The sequence below is a fragment of the Salmo salar genome, chromosome 09, assembly GCF_965601325.2.
Source record: "Salmo salar chromosome 09, fSalSal1, whole genome shotgun sequence".
Taxonomy (NCBI): Eukaryota; Metazoa; Chordata; class Actinopteri; order Salmoniformes; family Salmonidae; genus Salmo; species Salmo salar.
The window spans coordinates 126211198-126232420 of NC_138299.1; the positions used below are offsets into that span (position 1 = coordinate 126211198).

The 21223-nt window shown below is 46.5% G+C and overlaps 1 protein-coding gene across 4 annotated transcripts; it reads right to left on the reverse strand.

Moving 5' to 3' along the window:
- Positions 1-69: 69 nt before the first annotated feature.
- Positions 70-16684, reverse strand: LOC106612635 (uncharacterized). 4 transcript variants are annotated; one of them, XM_082956205.1, is made up of 28 exons: positions 16476-16684; positions 15877-15966; positions 15490-15601; positions 14739-14970; positions 13359-13502; positions 13098-13214; positions 12893-12970; positions 12590-12694; positions 8239-8292; positions 8024-8101; positions 7714-7784; positions 6897-7313; positions 6578-6709; positions 6029-6224; positions 5763-5846; positions 5403-5525; positions 5082-5225; positions 4936-5019; positions 4724-4792; positions 4388-4647; positions 3891-4079; positions 3492-3690; positions 3199-3306; positions 2007-2121; positions 1500-1799; positions 1286-1358; positions 1025-1147; positions 70-935 (listed from the first exon to the last, which is right to left on the reverse strand). In XM_082956205.1, the coding sequence occupies exons 2-28, from the start codon at positions 15959-15961 to the stop codon at positions 839-841; spliced, it is 3789 nt and encodes a 1262-aa protein (XP_082812331.1). In that variant the 5' UTR covers positions 15962-15966; positions 16476-16684; the 3' UTR covers positions 70-838. The 4 variants fall into 4 exon arrangements, with proteins under 4 accessions (XP_082812331.1, XP_082812330.1, XP_045580384.2 ...); XM_082956204.1 differs by having other exon boundaries at positions 8239-8295; XM_045724428.2 differs by lacking the exons at positions 12590-12694; positions 12893-12970; positions 13098-13214; ... (3 more) ...; positions 15877-15966; positions 16476-16684 and adding an exon at positions 9447-12566 and having other exon boundaries at positions 3498-3690; positions 8239-8295.
- Positions 16685-21223: the final 4539 nt, after the last annotated feature.

Here is a 21223-nt window from a genome sequence, read left to right on the forward strand (position 1 = left end):
TTTGTAATGCAGACAAATGAAATATTGAAAAGCTGCTGCATGAAAAAGAATGAAAGCTTGACATGGGCATTATGAATATACACCACTTTACATTTATTAAAATATTTATAAAAATACTGTAAAAATTGCACACATCTATCTGCACAGTAAACACACTGGAAGAGGGTCTCTCTTACCAGAATTTCATAGACTGAATGCTTCACAAGTTGTCTTGCCCTTGTAGTGGTTATTATGGCTTGAACTTCTCATACAGCAGAATTACAACGACACTGATCTTTAGTCACTTACCATCTCACATCAGTTATGAGGCTTAGAAATGTAAGATATCAACGGTATCTCATAAACCTCTGTCTCTCCTAATAAAGTGAAGCACCTATTGAATATGTAACAACTATGCGTTCTACTTTTGAAACATTTAAATAGAGGCAAAAGAATTGGGAAACAAACTGATTTGGGGGCTATTGTCTCCATACTCCCAAGCTGTTCACCCTTGCATGCCAAATGAATGAAATTACAACAGCCCTAGTGTTCTCTCTTCTGTCACCCAATCACAGCTAAACCTGAGGATGAAGAGTTCACTGGAGGTCAGGTTTCTTACAGTAATCTGATATGGAAATGTGGTTGTAGAGGAATCTTAGCTCTAGTCCAGGGCGTACCTTTGGTACACACACAGTCGAGGGCGGTTCCTCTAGTAACGCCCTGGACCAGAGCTAGAGGGATCCCTGCATTAAAAGTGAATTTTAAAAACCCACCCCTGTCCTTAGCCCTTTTTCAGTAACAATACAGCTTTATCTGCTTGTGTTGATCCTTGCTCCGTATGTAACTTCTCCCTCCCCCTTTAGTAATGGTACACTTTAATCTGGTTGTTGTCGTCCAGGCTCAGCTGGACCAGTCCACTCATAGTTGGGGGGGTCCGATAACGCGTGAACAGAGGTCTGATGAAAGCCTGTTAAAGAAATGTACAAGACTGAACCAAGCTCCATTATAAGTTGTGGTGTGTGTGAGCATGTTTACAGAAGGATACACACTGGGGTCTTTCCTGCGTGTCTCCAGCCATCTCTTGTTGCCGTCAATCAGACCCTGTAGCCTCTGGCCATCCATCTCCGCTGCCTTAGGCTGCATGGAGGACAGACTACGAGCCTGCTCACTAACACATACAGACACACATTTCTTTAGTACCTTCCTTCAACAAGATAAGACTACTGTGAAAGGGATGAGTGACAGTCTAGATTTTTTTTTAAAGAGGCATTTCCATCATTTTCATGTTTGTTATTTTCCCATTTACCTTGCAGGACTGTACCCTGAATAAAGAGCATTGGTCCTCAAGGAACTGGTGGCTATGGACTCAATAGGAGCCCCTATAGAAGGGACAAAGAGAAGTGTAGTCTCGTTAAACCAACAACTCCCCCTACCTGAAAGTACACAGACAACCCTGAACTAAATAGAACGCATATTTAATATAACATATATGATATTGGATGTCTTTGGTTGAGATGTACCAGGGAAGAGCTTGGCCCAGCGGCTGTTGAGCAGGTCCTCAGAACCCCGTGTCTGGGTGGAGGTGCTGTGAGGGGCCCATGCCCAGGAGGGCCCAGACTGAGGCATGGAGAGCTGTGAAAGAGGCATTGAGGTGGGGGTTCGGGGCTGGGAGAGTGGCAGAGGTAGGGGGAGAGGCTGGTAAGGAGTCTGGCGTTGGGTCAGGGAGCCCAGGGCGCCCAGGACTGTGTTGAGCTGGCCAGAAATGTGCTGGAGCGACTCGGCTAAGTGCTGCACTTTAGCTGGCACTGTGGGCTCCCCACCTGGAGAGGAGAGATAGAGAGGGAAAGAGAGAGAATGTCAGAAAAGACATAGGGAGAAAAGCAAGGGACAAGGAAGGAAGGAAGGAAGGAAGGGGGAAAAAAAGGAGAAACGGTGAAGGGGGAGAGAGAGAGTATAAATAACATGGCAGAGGAGGAGTACAGGCCTGTTATGAGTGTGTAAGGAATGGATATTCCCGTATGTCTCACCTGGGCCATCATGGCCGTTGCTGACGCTGCTCATATCCGATTCAGTCACATCAAAGGTTACCTTCCTATCAGCAGCCAGTCTGCCCTGGTCATCATAGTAGTGATGATGGGAGACCTGGGCAAGGGAAAGCAAGAGGAAAAAAACAAACTCCATACTTTTGTACTTTCTAACACGAACACTTGTCTTCTCTTAACATCAATGATTTAGCTGATAACTGCTTTATTGAGGAACGTTTTACTTACAACGATTGGCTTAGCTAGCTACCTTAAGTTGAACACACTGACTGTAAGTCGCTCTGGATAAGACTGTCTGCTAAATGGGAAAAATGCATACAAAATATGTATGTGTACAAAACATTAGGAACACCTTCCTAATATTGAGTCGCACCCCCTTTTTACTTGAAAACAGCCTCAGTTCGTCGGGGCATGGACTCCACAAAGTGTCGAAAGCGTTCCACAGGGATGCTGACTCCAATGCTTCCCACAGTTGTGTCAAGTTGGCTGGATGTCCTTTGGGTGGTGGACCATTCTTGATACACAAAGAAAACTGTTGAGAATTAAAAATCCAGCAGCGTTACAGTTCTTTTTATTGAACCTTTATTTAACTAGGCAAATCAGTTAAGAACAAATTCTTATTTACAATGACGGCCTACCCCGGCCAAACCTGGACGACGCTGAGCCAATGGGACTCCCAATCACGGCCAGATGTGATACAGCCTGGATTCAAACCAGAGACTGTAGTGACGCCTCTTGTACTGAGATACAGTGCCTTAGACACACTGAAACTGGTGCGCCTGGCCCCTACCACCATACCCCATTCAAAGGAACTGAAAGCTTTAGTCTTGCCCATTCACCCTGTGAATGGCACACATACACAATCCATGTCTCAATTGTCTCAAGGCTTAAAAATCCTTCTTTAACCCGTCTCCTCCCCTTCATCTACACTGATTAAAGTGGACTTAACAGGTGATATCAATAAGGGATCATAGCTTTCAACTGGATTCACCTAACCAGTCTGTGTCGTGGAATGAGCAGGTGTTCTTAATGTTTTGTCCCCTCGTTGTATAGTGTGTTGTTTATTAGCAATCTATTGAAGTATGTATAACGTTATGGGCATGGTATGTAGTACAGGTGGTGTACAGGGGGCAGGATAAGTGGTATATAAACGTTTTATGGTGTAGTACTAAGGCACCTCTTCAGCTACGGAGCTCTCTAGCTGTTGCAGTCTCTCCTCTTTCCTGCGTAGCAACGAGTTCCCCCTCTGCACAGTCACCCTCAACTCCTCCACGTCACTGGCCTCCTGAGGAAGACAAGCGGAAACGAAAGAGAGCGACAGAGAGAGGGAGGGAAAGAGAGCGAGAGACGATCCAGGGACAGTTACACACGGAGGTCAAGCATACTCTCTCACTTCATGAATGTTCAACACAAGGGCGCTAGGGCAGGGTGTAGGAGTCTATAAGGGATAAGGAAGGGAGTCACACTTACACGTACCTGCTGCAGGTTCCTGTACATCTGCTGTGTGGCCTGGACGTGCGTGGTGGTGTTGGGGTACTGAGAGGAGCTGGACAGGGCCTGCGCTGCCTGCAGCGCTGCCTGTCTTTCACTCAGACGACCACTCTCCCTCTCCAGGAAGCGCCGGGCCTTCTGCAGGGACAGGCCCTCAGAGGAGATATACTGATGCAAGCTGGGAGAAGGACAGGAAGAGAGAACACACACACACACACACACACACACACACACACACACACACACACACACACACACACACACACACACACACACACACACACACACACACCACATAGAAGTTAGTCAGGATAGAAAGGTGCAACATGCATGCTCTCTCTCTCTCTCACACACACACACACACACACACACACATACTCATCCAAGCTGCTCTCGCTGTCTCTGGAGATGGGGGAGAGAGGAGGTTCTTTCAGGTGTTCCACATGCAGCACTTTCTCCCGTCCAGCAGAGGGTGCTGCCTCGCTATCCTTCTCCTTCTTCCTCTCCTCCTCCTCTGTTCTGTCCAGTCTAGTAGAAGGCCTCTTGATCTCACTCTGCTCCAGATCACTGCAATAGAATCATGTGTTTGTCCCTGAGAAAGTACCGCTTGAGAAAGAGCTCAATAGTCTGGCAAGCTAGAATTGAAGTCTCCCACTAAGTCTGGAAGACATGCTACTGTCAGCTGCAAGGTGACAATGAAACAGTGTGAACAGAGGTTGACCCCAACTAACGGGCCAGGTGTGTGTGTGTAATAATGGCTGTAAACCATGCGGTTGATACCTTTCCATTCACTCCATTCCGGCCATTATTATGAGCCGTCCTCCCCTCAGCAGCCTCCACTGGGTGTGTGTGTGTGTGTGTGTGTGGGTGTGTACCTGACTCTGCGGCCCAGCCGATCACAGCGCTCCTGCAGCAGCTCCACCTTGCTCTCCAGCCGGTCCCGCTCCTCCTTCATCCTCCTGCTCTCCTCTCTTGCTTTGTCCCTCTCCTCCCTCATTCTCTCCAACTCCTCTCTCACTTTGGTCCTCTCCTCCCGCCCTCTCTCCGCCTCCTGCCTCGCCCTGTCCCTCTGTCCTTCCACCCTCTCCAGATCCTCTCTCAGTCCATCTCTCTCCTGCATGACTCCAGGCAGAGCCTGAAAACATCACAGGCTTAACATCTACAGCACGATGAAGACCGAGGTGGTGGTGGTGATGATGATGAATCCTCACCTCGATTCCTCTGTCTATCTCATCCTCTTCATCCCCAAGCTGCTGCCTCCTCTTCTTCAAATTCGCTGCCTGAACAGTGGCAAGCGGATATGTCCTTTAATCAACAGCGGCCAACCACACACTTACAGTTCGCTCCTTTCCAAAGCCGAGGCCATCCCCAAGTGTTCCAGATAGTGACGCAGACACATATCAGTGCAACAGTGACTGATTACCTGGGTCTTCAGTATGGTCTCCTGGCTCTTCAGTTCCCTGGCCCTCAGCTCCAGCCTGTCCCCCAGCTCCTGAATCTCTGCCTCCTGAGGGATGACAGGTGTTTAGAGATGATGATGTGTGTTCGTGTGTGTGTCTCTGTCCTCACCTTGCGTGTGTGTGTCTGGCGGGTCTTGCAGAGCTGGGAGTCTAGCTGTGTACGGAGTCTTTCCAGCTGGGCGCTGTGTGCAGCCAGCAGGCGATCCCTCTCCTCCTGCAGGACACACAGCAACTGTTCCTTTTGGACAGCCTCCTGGAGGACAACAGCACACACAGACAGACACACACAAATAGATCAGGAGTTCATTTCCACAATATTTAACTGCAGCATTACATGTAGGGACAACAGTGCAGAGGCAACAGCCAAAGCAACAATGACAGTAGCAGCAGGCAGGTTACGAGAAGCTGTGACCTTTGAACTGTGTCTCACCTGGTCCAGATGACTCTCTCTGATCGAGTTGAGTTCTCTGTGGTGGTCGTCTTTGAGCTGCCCCAGCTTCCTGGCATGGTCACGCTGCACTTCCTCCCTCACTTCCTGGAGCACGTCTCCCAACTGGACCAAGTCCCAGTCAGTGGGAGGGATTCATAATGTCACAACACTCCATAGGGTTTAGATTGACTTACTGGTAATATGTGTATCTGCAGTCAGGGAGATGAGGGGTATGGTTTTGTGTACCAAAGGTGGGAAGTAGTGTGTGTGTGTGTGTGTGTGTGTGTGTGTGTGTGTGTGTGTGTGTGTGTGTGTGTGTGTGTGTGTGTGTTGTGTGTGTGTGTGTGTGTGTTCTATCACCTCTCTTTGGTACTCTGCTAGATGCTGCTCCGGGCTACGAGGGCTCTTCAACTCCCTCCACCTCTCACTGGCACTGCTTCTCCCCTAAGGAACACAACAACACACTGTCTTCAACCATCACCTGTGTGACACACACCCTATCCTAGACTCACTCCATGTATTTCCCTCACAAAAACCCAAACAGTTATTTCGAGTACACGTGTGTATTGGAAGGCCCCTCTCCTATATCTCCCCCATTTCCCCTCTCCCACCTCCCACTCTCTCACCTCCTGTTTGAGGGAGCTGAGTTGCTCCTCCCGCTCCCCAAGCAGTCTCCGCTTCTCCCCATGGAGCTTCTCCTCTGACTCCTCCCTCAGTCGCTCCAGGTCCCGCCTCCTCTGGGCCTCTATCCTCTCTCGCTCTGCCTCTCTCTCCGCCTCCAGGGTGGCACGCAGCTCTCTCAGCATCGCCTCACCCTCCTCCCTGATGAAAACACACATACGAACGTAGCAAGCACGCACACACAATCATTTCTAGCGCAAATCTTTTTTTGTCTTGTTTTTTGTCCAGTGACCGAGCGGTATTTCTATACCTACTGTATGTGTAGAAAGAACAGTATCGCCTAAGCACAGAATAGTTATGTGAAGCAGTGTCATATTAATATGGCTAGGGTCGCTGAGCATGTGATCTAACGGTCAGTGGAGCACTCCACGGAGATTGCTGTCATTTGAATGTGTGTGTGTGTGTGTGTGTGTGTGTGTGTGTGTGTGTGTGTGTGTGTGTGTGTGTGTGTGCTTAAGCAGATGGATGAATAGTAGAGAGATGAGATGAGTCACCTGATGTTGCGTTGCTGGTTCTCTCTCTCCCTCCGGGCCATCTCCCTCAGCTCCAGTAGCCTGCTTTCAGACTCCACACTCAGCCTGCTCTCCTCTTCCCTCCCCTTACTCTGGAGCCTCTCCCTCAGGCTCCTGGAAGACCGGTCAGGACCAGAACACACACACAGCAGCAGGTGAGATAACCAGCACTGTCACACAGCACTAAGCATCAACATTGAGTCACATACTCACACATCACAGCTCACAAATACTACTATAACAGTGGACATGAGTGGAGAGGGAGGTTGACCACTCTGTGGGCTGCTGCCTGAATGCCTACCTGACCCTCTCCTTGCTCTCCTCCTTCAGCCTCCGTTCCTCCTCCTCCTCCTCCCGGCTCAGCTCCTCCTGAAGGAGGCGCACCTTCTCCTGCCTCTCCTGCAGCGCACGCTCCTTCTCCTCCATCTCCCTCTCAGTCTCCCTCCTCTCCTTCTCCTGGGCCCTTCTGCTGTCCTCCCCCTGTCTGGGGGCTTCCTCTTTGTAGTGGGCGTGGGGGCTCCTAACCAGGCGGCCTCTGGAGGTGTCAGGCCGCTGGACCCCCGGCACCCCTAGGCTGGCGCTGGTGCTGACCCCCTCGGCCCGCAGCCGGGGTTCCGGCTCACAGTGGGAGGATCCTGTGGTCTGCTGGGATTCACTGGGCTGGCTGGGGGGCCTGTCCTCCATCACTGGATCCTCCCTGCCTGCACCATGGAGACGCCTGCAGAGTTTGGGAGGAGGGAAGGAGGGAAGAGAGAGAGTGGAGAAGAGGGAATGAGGGGAGAGAGAGAGAGAGAGAGAGAGAGGAAGAGAGAGAGAGGAAGAGAGAAAGAGGGAAGGAGGGGAGAGAGAGGAAGAGGGAAGGAGGGGAGAGAGAGAGAGAAAGAAAAAGAGGGGAGAGAGAGGAGGAGGGAAGGAGGGGGGAGAGAGAGAGAGAGGAAGAGTAAGAGAGAGGAGTCAGATAAATGATTTGGCTCAGCTCTAGACTTGCAGATCTTTGTGAGAAACAGACTACTGCACCAATGACACTGACAATATGCTTGTATAACAACGTGTGTTTGAGTTCAGAGAGGACATTTCACTGAAATATGGGCATTTATCAGAAAGGCTTGTCTGCCAACCTCTCTGCAGCTTCTGCCCTCTTCCTCCGTTCCTTCTCCTCCGCACTGACTTTCACTATCCCCACTTTGTCCTGGGGAAAATACAGACTTTTCTTTAGGTGAATAGCAAAGGCTAACATAACTCTACATGGCATGATGTATTGTTCACTCTCAAAATAAAACAACGGTACAAACTCTGCCTACAGACTCTACAGCCAGAGAACCACTGTGACTGAGAAGGAGAGAGAGTGTAGCTGAGGAGGAAGGAGGTGAAGAGGGGCGAGCGAGGGAGAAAAAGAAAGGCGAGGAAGAGAAGGAGAGAGTGTGATACCTGCAGGAGTGGACTAACAGCAAGGGAGAGATCCTTCAGGTCCAGGACTTTCTCTGACAACTTGGAGCCAAAACCAGACTAAAGGGAAAATGGAACAACACTGTTTGCCTTTACTCAACATACCCCTTGATAATATCTGTTTAAATGTCACATTATAAAGCATCTATTCTACAGGCCTATCTACTGGGACATGATCTTAATCCATAATAAAGTACCTTGAGGTCCTCAGTGGAGGAGGATGCCACCTCGATGTGCTCGCTGGCCTCTGACTGCTGATGTAAACACACTCAGTCACTGACATGAAGCATAGTGCTACCGTATCACCTCAACACCGTATCACCTCAACACCGTATCACCTCAACACCGTACACACACACACACACACACGCACACGCACACGCACACACACGCATGCACTCACACACAGATAGAAAACATGGATGCATACTGCCATTCTCAGCGACACACAGCAATTATGAAGGCTCTCGTAGCAGGACAAAGCAAGTACAGCAGAAAAGGGACAATACACTAGTCAACAGCACAGAGCAGCCATCTCATTGGTTTGATCAGCAAAGCTTGGGCAGACAAGAGGCAAATAGTGAGACTCTACCACACAAGCACAGGGCTGGTCAAGCAGGCAGTAGAGACAGAGAAACACAGGCTACAGCACCGCAAGTTTGGACTGAGAGGACCGGCTGCCTTGGGGACTGTATAAGAGGATGGGGCTGCCTTGGGGGCTGGTGAGAGGATGGGGCCGCCTAGAGGGCTGGCTGAGAGGATGGGGCTGCCTAGGGGGCTGTCTGAGAGGATGGGGCTGCCTTGGGGGCTGTCTGAGCGGATGGGGCTGCCTTGGGGGCTGTCTGAGCGGATGGGGCTGCCTTGGGGGCTGTCTGAGCGGATGGGGCTGCCTTGGGGGCTGTCTGAGCGGATGGGGCTGCCTTGGGGGCTGTCTGAGCGGATGGGGCTGCCTTGGGGGCTGTCTGAGTGGATGGGGCTGCCTGAGCGAATGGGGCTGCCTGAGCGAATGGGGCTGCCTGAGAGGATGGGGCTGCCTGAGAGGATGGGGCTGCCTGAGAGGATGGGGCCGCCTGAGAGGATGGGGCCGCCTAGGGGGCTGGTTGATAGGATGGGGCTGCAGTGCTCAGCTCTAGAGGTGGAGGGATGGAAGCAAAACAAGGGGACCAGAATGTTCCAATCCAGTCCTCAGAGCTGACTGCATATACACATATTACCAAAGACACCAATGTGATGTGAGAGGGAGACCATGGGGGGCTGGATTCACCAGGGTTGGGACTTGAGCCAACACAGCCCCTCAGGGAGTGGATTGGTGTCTCCTTTGGCTGAGAGAGGGGCGGAGGTGCATGCAGAGGGGGAGCACACAGGGCAGGGGCCACGACATGGTCAAAGCACACCAAACCCCTACCTCTGCTGGTAGAGGGCTTTGTTTGGGCACATTCTTCTTCTTCCCCACATACACCTCCATGTTGTCACTTCGTTTAAGGTCCGCTAACTTCTTCTTCCCCAGTGACTTAGCTTGGACCGTTTGTTGCTCGAGTCTCTCGATTACTTCCTCTGAGCTTGTGGATGTTTTGGGTTTCGGTGAGGCTTGCACGGTCTGAATGCAGTTTTCCACCACCTCATCACTGTCTTCTTCAAGTCTGTCTCCTTCCTTTTCTTTTCGTTTGCTTTTGACGCACCCCTCCACCTCCTCCTCACTGCTCTCCTCTCCTTCCCTAGCCTGTTTTTCACTCAGCGAGCATCTCTCGAAGACTTTGTCACTTTCCTCCCCCTCCTCACTTTTCACACACCTCTCCCTCGCCTCCTCAGGTTCATCTTTACCCTCCTCCCCCTCCTCACTTTTCACACACCTCTCCCTCGCCTCCTCAGGTTCATCTTTACCCTCCTCCCCCTCCTCACTTTTCACACACCTCTCCCTCGCCTCCTCAGGTTCATCTTTACCCTCCTCCCCTTCCTCACTTTTCACACACCTCTCCACCACTTCACTCTCTCCCTCCTCAGCCTCCTCTTTGCCGACCTCCTCTTCTACTTCCTCACTTTTCACACACCTCTCCAACACTTCACTCTCTCCCTCCTCAGCCTCCTCTTTGCCCTCCTCTTCAACACTTTTCACACACCTGTCTATCACCTCACTCTCACCAGCTTCCTCTTTACCGTCATCTTCCACCTCTTCCTCACTTTTCACACACCTCTCCACCACCTCACTCTCACCCTCCTCATCTTTCACCTCTTCTTCACTTTTCACACACCTCTCCACCACCTCACTCTCACCCTCCTCAGCCTCCTCATCTTCCACCTCTTCCTCACTTTTCACACACCTCTCCACCACCTCCCTCTCACCCTCCTCTTTCACCTCCTCCTCTTTCAACCACCTCTCAACCACTTCATCACTATCCTCATCTCCCTTTGCCTCATCTTCCTCCTCTATACTGTCTCTAACAGTCTCTTCCTTCCTTTCCACATGCTTCCTTTTGAAATGTCTCTCGCCCACTATCTCACTTTCCTCTACATCTCCTCCCTCCATCTCTTTCATATATCTCTCTACTACCTCATCACTCTCTTCCTCCTGTTCCCCCTCTTTTTCCTCTCCTGCTTCCTCACTTTTAGTGTCTCTCTCATCTGCTTTTGGTTCTTCTTCACTTTTAACACTGCTCTCAACTAGCTCATTACAGTCCTCCACCTGTTTGTCATGACCTACCTCTAGTTCTTCATTTGTAACACACCGCTCTACTACCTCATCACTCTCTTCTTGCTCTCCAAGATATCTCTCCATCATTTCATCACTTCCTCCTTCCTCATTTTTATTGACATTTTCCTCAACTACGTCACCAGTCTCCTCTTCCTCCCCATCCTCACTTTTTACACACCTCTTTATGACCTCGTCACTTTCCTCCTCTCCCTCCTCCAACTTTCCTTCACACTCTACCTCCTCACTGACCTCAGCCTCAACGTCCTTGCCCTCCCCCTCCTCTCCTTCCTTCTTCTCACTCGCTTGCCCTACTTCTCTCTGGTTCTCCTCTTCACCTCCTTCCTCCTCAGCCACACTCTCTCTGTCCTCTCCCCACCCCTCATAATCTTCTTCCTCCTCTCCACTGTCTCTAGTTTTAGCAGGCTGGGGGTCTGGGGTAGGGTTGCAGACCCCAGCAGCACTACTGCAGTCCCTGCTGCCTCCGCTTGGTGGGGAGGAGAGGAGGTGGCGTCCACGAAGGGAGACCTTGGTTGGAAGGGGAGGATGGTGGCCACCAGAGAGAAAGAGAGGGAAGACGTGCATAGACACAAACACAAAAATAAAGAAAGTAGGGGGAGGAGTTGGGGATATTGTGACAAGGAGAAGACACAGGGACCTGAGCAGCATGCAAACCACTCACGCATTCCGTAGGTAGAGCTCATCGAAAGAGAACAGTCATGTCAACAACAAACAACACAGAGAAGTGTGACAATATCACAGGAAGTGCACAGTTAAACACACACACACACAGAAAGACCTAAGACCAACGTAAAGGGTGATCAAATGAAAGACTCAGATGGCAAAGCAATAACAGTGACAGTATGAGGACAAGAGGACCAACAGAAAGAAACAGTGGCAGCCGTGACCATAGCACAGCTCCCACTGACACAGCAGCTACACAACCAGGAAGAGATAGACACACAAGAACCCGGAACACATGTTTAAAGTCACACACACACACACTTATGAGAGTTGATAAATGACAAAGATGTTATGTCTGAATGAATGAATAGGCCTACACATTTTCCCAATGATAGCTTACACTTTCCATCCCTCAAAGTGTTGGTTTTGGTTAAAGGCAATCTAGTAAACAAGAGCAGTTCTATCTAGGTCTGCATCTTGTGATCTCTCTTCAGATAGATCCAATAACATAGTCATGGGTTTGTTCAATATATCTAAGTATACAGTGCATTCGGAAAGTATTCAGACCCCTTGACTTTTTCCACATTTTGTTACGTTACAGCCTTATTCTAAAATTGATTAAATCGTTTTTTATCTCATCAATCTACACACAATACCCCATAATGACAAAGCAAAATCAGGTTTTTAGAAATGTTAGCAAATTTATTGAAAAAAATTAATGGAAATCTTATATAGACAGGTGTGTGCCTTTCCAAATCATGCCCAATCAATTGAATTTACCACAGGTGGACTCCAATCAAATAGTAGAAACATCTCATGGATGATCAATGGAAACAGGATGCACCTTAGCTCAATTTTGGGTCTCCTAGCAAAGGGTCTGAATACTTATGTAAATAAGGTATTTGTGTTTTAAAAAATGTATACATTTGCAAAAATGTATATATATTGTTTTTAAACGTGTTTTAACTTTGTCATTATGGGGTATTGTGTATAGATTAACGTAACAAAATGTGGAAAAAGTCAAGGGGTCTGAACACTTTCCGAATGCACTGTAGGGTTTAAACTACTAGAAAGTCCTAAAACTAACATACACCACAGGATTGACAGTGGGATGAAAAGAGAGAAAGAGACAGTGAGAGAAGTAATAGATTGAGCCACATCAGTAGTGTGCGAGTTACCTGCTGAGAGGGGGGCTCAGGGCTGTGCTCTCCAGACAGGGCCAGGTCCTGTAGCTCTGCTTCTGTCTTCTCCTCTGGCGGGGCCAGTCCACTGGCCTCACTGTCCTGTTAGCCACACAACACACACGGCTGAGCCTAAATCCATTATACAGAGAGGTTTTGTAATGTGATAATGACATGGGACTGTGCTTATCTGCACTGGTATCATACACTGACAGAGTTGAAAGTAGGTGAAAAGTCCTAAAGGGGCTATGCCATAAAATAGACATGGTGTTGTTGTGCATTGTGAAAAAGGTAGTGTACCTCATACTGCAGCCCTCCTCCCAACGCATCCAAGTCCAGGTGGAGGTTCTGTAACAGTCTGGCCGAGCCACGACGACTCTGCAAACAGCATCACAGTCATACATCTAACTTATACTCCACAAATTAGACACTTCTATTCTCCAAATATTCTGTTTCACAGTGCCCAGAAAGGATAGGTATGCACTTTGCCAGTTGAAAGTCATACCGGCTGCTCATCCTCTGAGATGTTATCCTCGTCATCCTCGAACCCAGGCGGAGAGAAAGCCACACGCTCCTCCTGTCGCCCTCCCAGTAGACTGGACCCGAGGCTTGAGAGAGGACCCTTAGGGGAGGGAAGGAAGGAGGAGAGACAGAGAGCGAGAGATAAAAGTTTAGAGACTTTCAACAGCACACCATAAGAATAAGGGTAATACAGTACATAAGGTAATGAACTATCTTCATTTTTCATCAAGGTGAAAACTCTTACCCCAAGGGGAGTCTTCAGGGGCTCCAGCCCTCCAGAGCTGCTCAGGGACCCCCTCAAGGCCGGGCCATCAAGACCCCGCAGAGGAGCAAGGCTCCCCAGGCTCCCCAATGGGGCCTGCAGGGGCCCAAGGGTCAAGCTTAATGGCTGAGAGACAGAAGAGAGACACACGTGAACAAATATGTTGTGTAGAGAGGGTTCAGGTTAATAGTAATCATCATGATATTCAAGGATCTTATCGAAACTCAGTCAAATTTGGTATACTGCTCCTATCATTCACCTGCTTCTACCAATCCTTCTCCTATAATTACAACAGTTCCTTGACGCTCTGAGGCCGTCTTACCATTTCCTGTCTGTAATCTGTGGTCCTACCTGCAGAATTCCTGCACTGCCCTGCTGGATCAGCCATGCTCTCTCCCATCCCGTCTCTCGGCAGAGAGGTAGGTAGGGGGACATGGGACCAGGGGAGAGACAGAGAGGGGCCAGGCAGGGGACGAGGCCCTGCTCACAGTCCCTGGCATCAAGTAAGTGAACTCCTAGGATGATCTTTCCCTTCTGCTTGGCCTTCTCTTCCCTCATGTTTCCGTCATCACTGCCCCAGGTGTAGAATGACCATATGAAAGCATTTGGGGTTCAATAGCCTTTCCTTCCTCTACCTTCACTTCTAAACAGACCACCTTGTCGCTGAAATCACTACTGCTCTCCCTGCCCTCTTCTGCTGCCTCCCTCCATTCCACCACCTCCTCAGTGACAAAGCCCTCTGCTCCCCTCTCGAGACTACCATGACTAACTGCATCAGCTTGACTCTGTGTTTCATCAGTGGGCCCTAGGCCAAACCCCACTGCCCTGTCTCATTCCTCATTGTATGGTGCTAACCCCCCATGTCAGTTTGAACCCCCTACCAGGGAACCTTTCGCTGTTCCCAGGGGTGTTTCTGTCTGGCTCTCCTTCAATGCAGGCCTTTCCCCTTTGTTTATAGATGGCTAAGAAAGGATACACATAGGACATGGAGAATGACTTAGGACAATGACTTATAACTCTATAATCACTATATCGGTATAACTGTATCACTTAGCAACTCGGGGGCATGAAGCAACCAAGCATAAGTATGTGACTTATGTTGATGACCAAGACAATATCAAATAATAATGTATTGGTTCAGCCAAGCCACTCTAAACGCCTCATCTTTGTACTTTGTTCCCTTTCTATTTTCTGCTACGCCTCAGTGACTAAGTGGAATAGCCTTGCTTCTTTGACATTATTTAGAGCTGAAGTTATTTCCAGACCAATACATCTACACACAACAGCACTGCAGAGTTCTGAGACATCTGTGAGTCACTTAATGCGCTTGGTGTATTTCAGAACATAACAACACCCACTCACTCCTGGTGGCTTCAGGAGCTCTTGGTCTTTTGCCTTCTTCTTTTTCTCCTTCTTGTCTTTTTTCTTTTTCTTCTCCTTTTTAGCGCCGGTGGTGGGGGGCCCGTGAGGCTGGGTGCCGGCTCGTTCTCGCTCCTGATTTACCAGGCTGCGGTATTGCTCGTCACACGGGTGGTCCCAGGTGGACTGGCCCGAGGAGAAGTTGAAGTAGTACACGTCCCCCGTCACGTCTTGACTGCGAGAGGGGGGAGAGTCACTTCAGCACCTCAGAACTCAGAGAAGGGAGAAGAGACCAGTGAACATATGGTGTCTGGAAATACTGGAAGTCTACCAGTGTTGACACACTACTAGGGGCCAGAGATGGAGTCAATGTCAGGCGTCTTCAAACTCAGATCACAGTAAAAAAGACTGTGAATCGAGACCATGACCGAGACAAAACTGATCCATGGAAGAGAAGGGTGAAATTGTGACCAGTCAGTAGTAATTTGTGGTTAATGAATCACTATCAAAAAAGTACTGTTAAAAATAAAATTTAAAGTACTGTTTCACTGCAATTAAAAAAACATGCATTTATGGAAGTCAAGTTGGGGTAGCACAAAAAGCATCCCCCATCTACAAATGTGTTGACCATCCATACACAGGTGAGAATATTTGTGTTCGGTTTCAAATTCACTTGATTGGATGTTACTGACCGACGCCACCAGGTTCAGACTCCATCTCTGGTACAGTGGCAGATGCCTGCCTGCCTGCTTACCAGGGTTTCCATTCGGGAGGCAGTGGGGCAACAATGCCCTCTCTGGCCAGCCATAGGAGCTCGGGCTCCCGATTGGGATCAATGCCAATCTCTCGTGCGTACTCGTGGATCTCTGACAGGGGAGGGGAAGTAGCAGTGAGGAAAATCTCCAGCTAGCATTACATCTTCTCACACAACCAAAATAAGTTAGTGAATGTGTCATATGTGGCTTATCTATGTAAAACAGATCATTGCTTGGTTTTGAGATGTGCCTATGTGTTCGATGCCCACTACAACACTTTGCACCATCCTCGTGTAGTTGTTTCAGCAATGTAGCTTACAGTCAGTCTACTGATCTGTCAACTAGAAAGGGAGCCATACTGCCCCTTCTGTATCCTTTTGCTCTACCTTGTTCAGAGGGGATGTAGTTCTCATCGTAGTCCTCTTCCAGGATCAGCTGGTCTCCAATCTGCAGAGCAGCAGCTGCTGTCATGGTTACTTAAAGGGATAAATAGTAATGTCGTAGATGCCATTTGAAAAGTGTAACTATGTTCTATTGTATTCTAAGTAGCGCATGCATCCCCATATGGGACCTCTGTGTACGGTCATATACATCTATGCTATTAGGTCATGCAAACTCTATCCACGTAGCTAGTTGGCTAGCTAGCTAAGTGTAGCTAGCCACAATGATCAATCCTTTACCACAGTTAAAAGAGGAAACCTTTTCAAAAACGAACTAGTTAACTAACGAAGCAACTGTAGTTAAAACTATATTCGCGGCTTTAGCTACGTTAGTTAACTAACGAGCTAGCTACATTAGTTGGCCGTTAAATTAGAATAATAACTCCCATAATGTTGTTAACATGGTTTCATAGCTAGCTACAGTAACGTTAGCTGGTTAACCGTAGGTTTCCAGTGACAGACCGTTACAGTAGCTAGCTAATTCGCTAACATTGGCATATTAGCTAGAAACTTCAATTTGTACAAAAAACGTACGATTTACCTACCTAACTACAAGTTATTCTCCTATCCCAATAAGGGAAAGATCAGTCAAGCGCGATTATTATCGACATTTTCCCTTACAAATGAGTAGAATGGTTTCACTGGGTCTGCTAGCTAAACAACAACATATCAAAACAGAATCCGGTGATGGAGCGTCCAGGACGCTTTTGTCCGTTTCCGGTTCCAGCCCCCCTAGCAACCATGTAGCACCCACCTACCACTCAGACATATCCCGGTAGATTGGACAAAAGTGATGCAGAGGACACCTCTCATTGGACCTAATCACCGCCCAACAAATGATTTACAGTACTGTAATTTATAGCTAGTACAGTATCATCTCGTTAGCAGGTAATCACATAGTTCAATATGGTAGTGCTTTCATATGTCCACATTCTCATTGGAAACGTGAATGGATTTCACAGACAATTTACATGAATAAACTGAGCAAAATACATGTAACCACCGTCAGTCTGTCAAAAATAATTGCTCAATTGAACCAATCACATCAGGGGTTTTTTGTTTTTCCCTCTGTGATTGGTCCCTGAGCTCATAGGAGGCAACGCTAAAATGTATTTTCTCTTTCTGTAAAGCCATACCTTTATCCACTTCCACTGTCTTCCAAGAGTTAGTTCAGCTTCACTTCAGTTTGCTCCTAAATTCATGCACCTTGGTTGAAGAGTGAGGTAGCTGCAGTGTTTCTCCCTTAAACACAGGTCAAATTAGTTTAAATTGAAGACTCTAATTTGCATGCAATTAATAAAGTATTGCAGAGCCACTTCCACATGACATCAACAACAGTGCAACAACATTAGGAGCCTTCCAGTATGAAGAGGTGTCAAACCGTTGTCATAAAACGTCTTCTCAATGAAGTGGTTCCTTGACGAATGTATCCTGCTTTATTGTGAGCAAAGTGATGTTATTGACAGCAACCAAAAGGTATATATGTACTCAGTTGGGTTTTAGCCCCCATTAATTATTCACCAAAATTATGGCTTTTTTACTGTAATTATATCCTGCATTGCAACACTATAGATTGGTTTGTCTTTTCTGAATCCATTAATTGAGGCTTAATTTTCAGTAGGCTCAAGACTAACAATAATATAGTTTAAAAGTATCTCTGATTTCAAAAACATTGTCACAATACCTGCTGTAAAAAAAAAAACAGCATAGACCAGCATATGCTTGACCAACTAAGACCAGCTTGACCAGCTAGACCATGCTGGTCCAACCGACTTGACCAGCTTCAGAACAGCATTTACCAGCATGGACCAGATTGAAATGAATGCTGCTCTGCTTTTTTTTTAAGCAGGGTATTGCAACAGTATAAGCAGTTTGTCTGGGCTGTAAATCAACACACGCATCTACCCTAGGGTGGCAGCAAATCAGTCAGAGAAATCATCTGCTTTCGCCACTGAGCAGTGACTTTATTCTTTGGCTTTGCTCCTAATAAAAATCTGAAAGATACTCCTCATCATCACTTTGCATCATCGCCCAGTTTCTCTGCAAAAAAAAAAACACCCACCAGCCATTTCTACTGTGGGATCCTCCTAAAACTGCAGAAGACAAATCAAGGAACTAATTGTTTATAGGGCTTGTGCAAGACAGCAAATCAAATTTAGTGAAATATTATGCTTATGTCGCTGTCTTTGAACATGACCTCCATGACCTTGAACATGAGATTTCTACACAGTAGTCCAATCTAAACAGTAATTCAATTATTGGCTTTGCAGTCCTCTATGAGAAATAGATAAAGATCTTGAAATCTAGAAGTTGTCTAGATCACTCTGATAGAATGAAAGCCTCACACCCAGTTGGCATGACTGGTTCAGTTTGTGTGTAGATGTTTATTTGTTTAATGGCTGTAAAAAATAAAAAATAAAAACATATATGTTTCTGTTCATGTTAACCCTCTGCTCTCCCTCCACTGGTATTTTCAGCAGATCCCTGATCGAGTGGCCACCAAATCTGAAGGTAATTGACTGATGGTCAATGTCACAGTTGTGTAAGATCTGTGGCAAAGTTTGCAGAATTCTTTCCAAGATGGATAGATGACATCTACATTCTTAGAAAAAAAGGGTTCCAAAAGGGTTCTTCAGCTATCCCCATAGGAGAAGCATTTTTATTTCCAGGCAGAACCCTTTTGGGTTCCATGTAGAACCCTCTGTACAAAAGGGGTTGTACCTGCAACTAAAAAGGGGTCTTCTTCGGGTTCTTCTATGGAGACAGCTGAAGAACCCTTCAAGGTTCTAGATAGCACCTTTTTGGGCACTGCTTTATATTTATTTTCTGTACTAAGTATTGTGTAGGTGGTTTGGCCGAGGTCCTAGGTGAATGCCCCCTTAATTCCCGGCAGTGATAGGCACTAGTACACAAACATAGGCCTTGGAACATAAATAATATCTACACAGCTAAACTCACAACATCTCTTGCTTATACATTTGAGTTCTTGTATCTCGAGTACTCAGACTTCAAGGAATTGATAAAGTCACAGATCACTTTTAAAAATCAATGTGTAAACTAAAATAAAATGTATGGGTCACTTGTGCCGAATACAACAGGTGTAGACTTTTCTGTGAAATGCTTACTTACGAGCCCAATACAGTGTAGACATTGTTAATGCTGTAAATGACTATTGTAGCTGGAAACTGCTGATTTTTAATGGAATATCTACATAGACGTACAGAGGCCCATTATCAGCAATCATCCAATGGCACATTGTGTTAGCTAATCCAAGTTTATAATTTTAAAAGGCTAATTGATCATTAGAAAACCCTTTTGCAATTATGTTAGCACAGCTGAAAACTGTTGTTCTGATTAAAGAAGCAATAGAACTGGCCTTCTTTAGACTAGCTTAGTACATTTTTTATATACATTTGGTTAAGTTGTCAACTAATGTGAATTCAATGTGAAATCAACAAAAACTGTCACCATGACATTGGATTTAGGTTAAACATTGGGTGAAAAAAATACTAAATTCCCTTACAGTTATTACTTTTTTGCAAATCCAATCCAGTTTCCCACATTGATTCAACGTCATCACATTGATTATTTTTTGTTGAAATGACGTGGAAACAATGTTAATTCAACCAGTTTTTGCCCCGTGGGAAGGTTTTGATACTAATATTGTTATTTCCTCTTTTATTTAATCTCATATCAGGTAACAAATGGCAAATTTCCTGGGTGGAGTCATGCAGGCTGGGTCAAGTGACAGGACAGGAGACAGGCCCCATCAGCCACTCTGTCTTCAGCCGCTCATAAAGCTCAATGGGGTTTCAGTGCACCAACAGGGGGGAGTGATCCAAGCAGAATAGATTGGACGAGGGAGAGTTGGGGGTAGAAGAAGACACGGGGGAATGAGTGTGAAAATATGCATAAAAAAGGAGAAAAGAGAACAGGAAATAGGGCATCTGAATATGCTGAGAAAGAATAGATGCCTAGGCAGGGGGTGGCAGGTAGCGTAGTGGTTAGAGCAAATCCCAGAGCTGACATTGTAAAAATCTGTCATTCTGCCCCTGAACAAGGCAATTAACCCACTGTTCCCCGGTAGGCTGTCATTGTAAATAAGAATGTGTTCTTAACTGACTTGCCTAGATACATTTAAATAATAATTAACAAAACAGAGGTTGGGAAGGAAACACATTCAAATATACCATTACATGCAGAAGAAAGTAATCTCACTGATTTTGTATGGCACAGTAGGTGCTGAGATTAATGATTGTCAAAGGCGGTGTAAGTCCATGCAACTCAACAATGACAATGTGTTGAAATTAGGGCTGTCAGAGTTAGTCAGATAACTCAAGTTAACTTTTTGTAATTTTTGCACAAATTTTTTTTTTATTGTGACTAATCGCATTGTCTGAAAGCATTCAAAATACATTGACAACATTCAAAGTATAATTAAGTACATCTATACAGCTAAAACAATCACAACAATGTGATGTCAAAACAAGTTGACATTGAGGTTAAAGAAAGTGTGCTTTATCAATTTACGTAATTTTGATAACCATTACTTTTGGACAAAATCAAGACATCAATATTCTTGTAACGCTTTTTGTATAATTCGTTTTAAATTATAGCTCAATTTGAGCAATTTCTGAATTTGCGATTAATCGTGATTAATCACAGCAAATCCTGCGATTAACTCAATTCATTTTTTTTTGCGTTTGACAGCACCTGTTGAAATACATTGCATGTTGCATGAGGAGCTGTGCTGCAGTAGCTATCTCTCTATATACTTATGAGTTGTTTTGAGGGAAATAGTGGGATGACATCCCACTGGACACAGATGTCAGTTCAATGTCTAGTTTGATTTACATTTAGTTCACTTGTCAACTAACGTGAATTCAATGTGAAATCAACAAAGAAAATCACCATGTCATTGGATTTAGGTTAAAAGTTAGGTGAAAGGACGAAATGCCCTTACGTTGGTGACTTTTGGTAAATCCAATAAGTTTTCCACATTGATTGAATAAAATCACATTGATTATTTGTGTTGAAATGACATGGAAATAATGTTGATTCAACCGTTTTTTCCCCAGGGGGGGATTGTATTATTAATTATACTTAATTTTGATGAAAGTGCTCTATCAGATTCATAAGTAGGAGCACTAATATTGAATCCTACTACACCGGCTCTGACGCTCATCGGATGTGCATGGCTTGAAAACTATTAATGACTACAAAGGAAAACCCAGCCCAGCCGTGAGCTGTCCAGTGACGTGAGCCTACCAGACAAGCTAAATGCCTTTTATGC

Bases quoted from the DNA above. Each gene is read 5' to 3' on its own strand.
- LOC106612635 (XM_045724430.2), bottom strand. From the start codon at position 11,396: ATGCTGCTCAGGTCCCTGTGTCTTCTCCTTGTCACAATATCCCCAACT. The intron at 8,296-9,446 runs GTAGGGGTTTGG...TGTTTACATCAG, and splicing joins AAAGCCCTCTACCAGCAGAG to CAGTCAGAGGCCAGCGAGCA. The intron at 4,793-4,935 runs GTAATCAGTCAC...GCCACTGTTCAG, and splicing joins AGACCATACTGAAGACCCAG to GCAGCGAATTTGAAGAAGAG.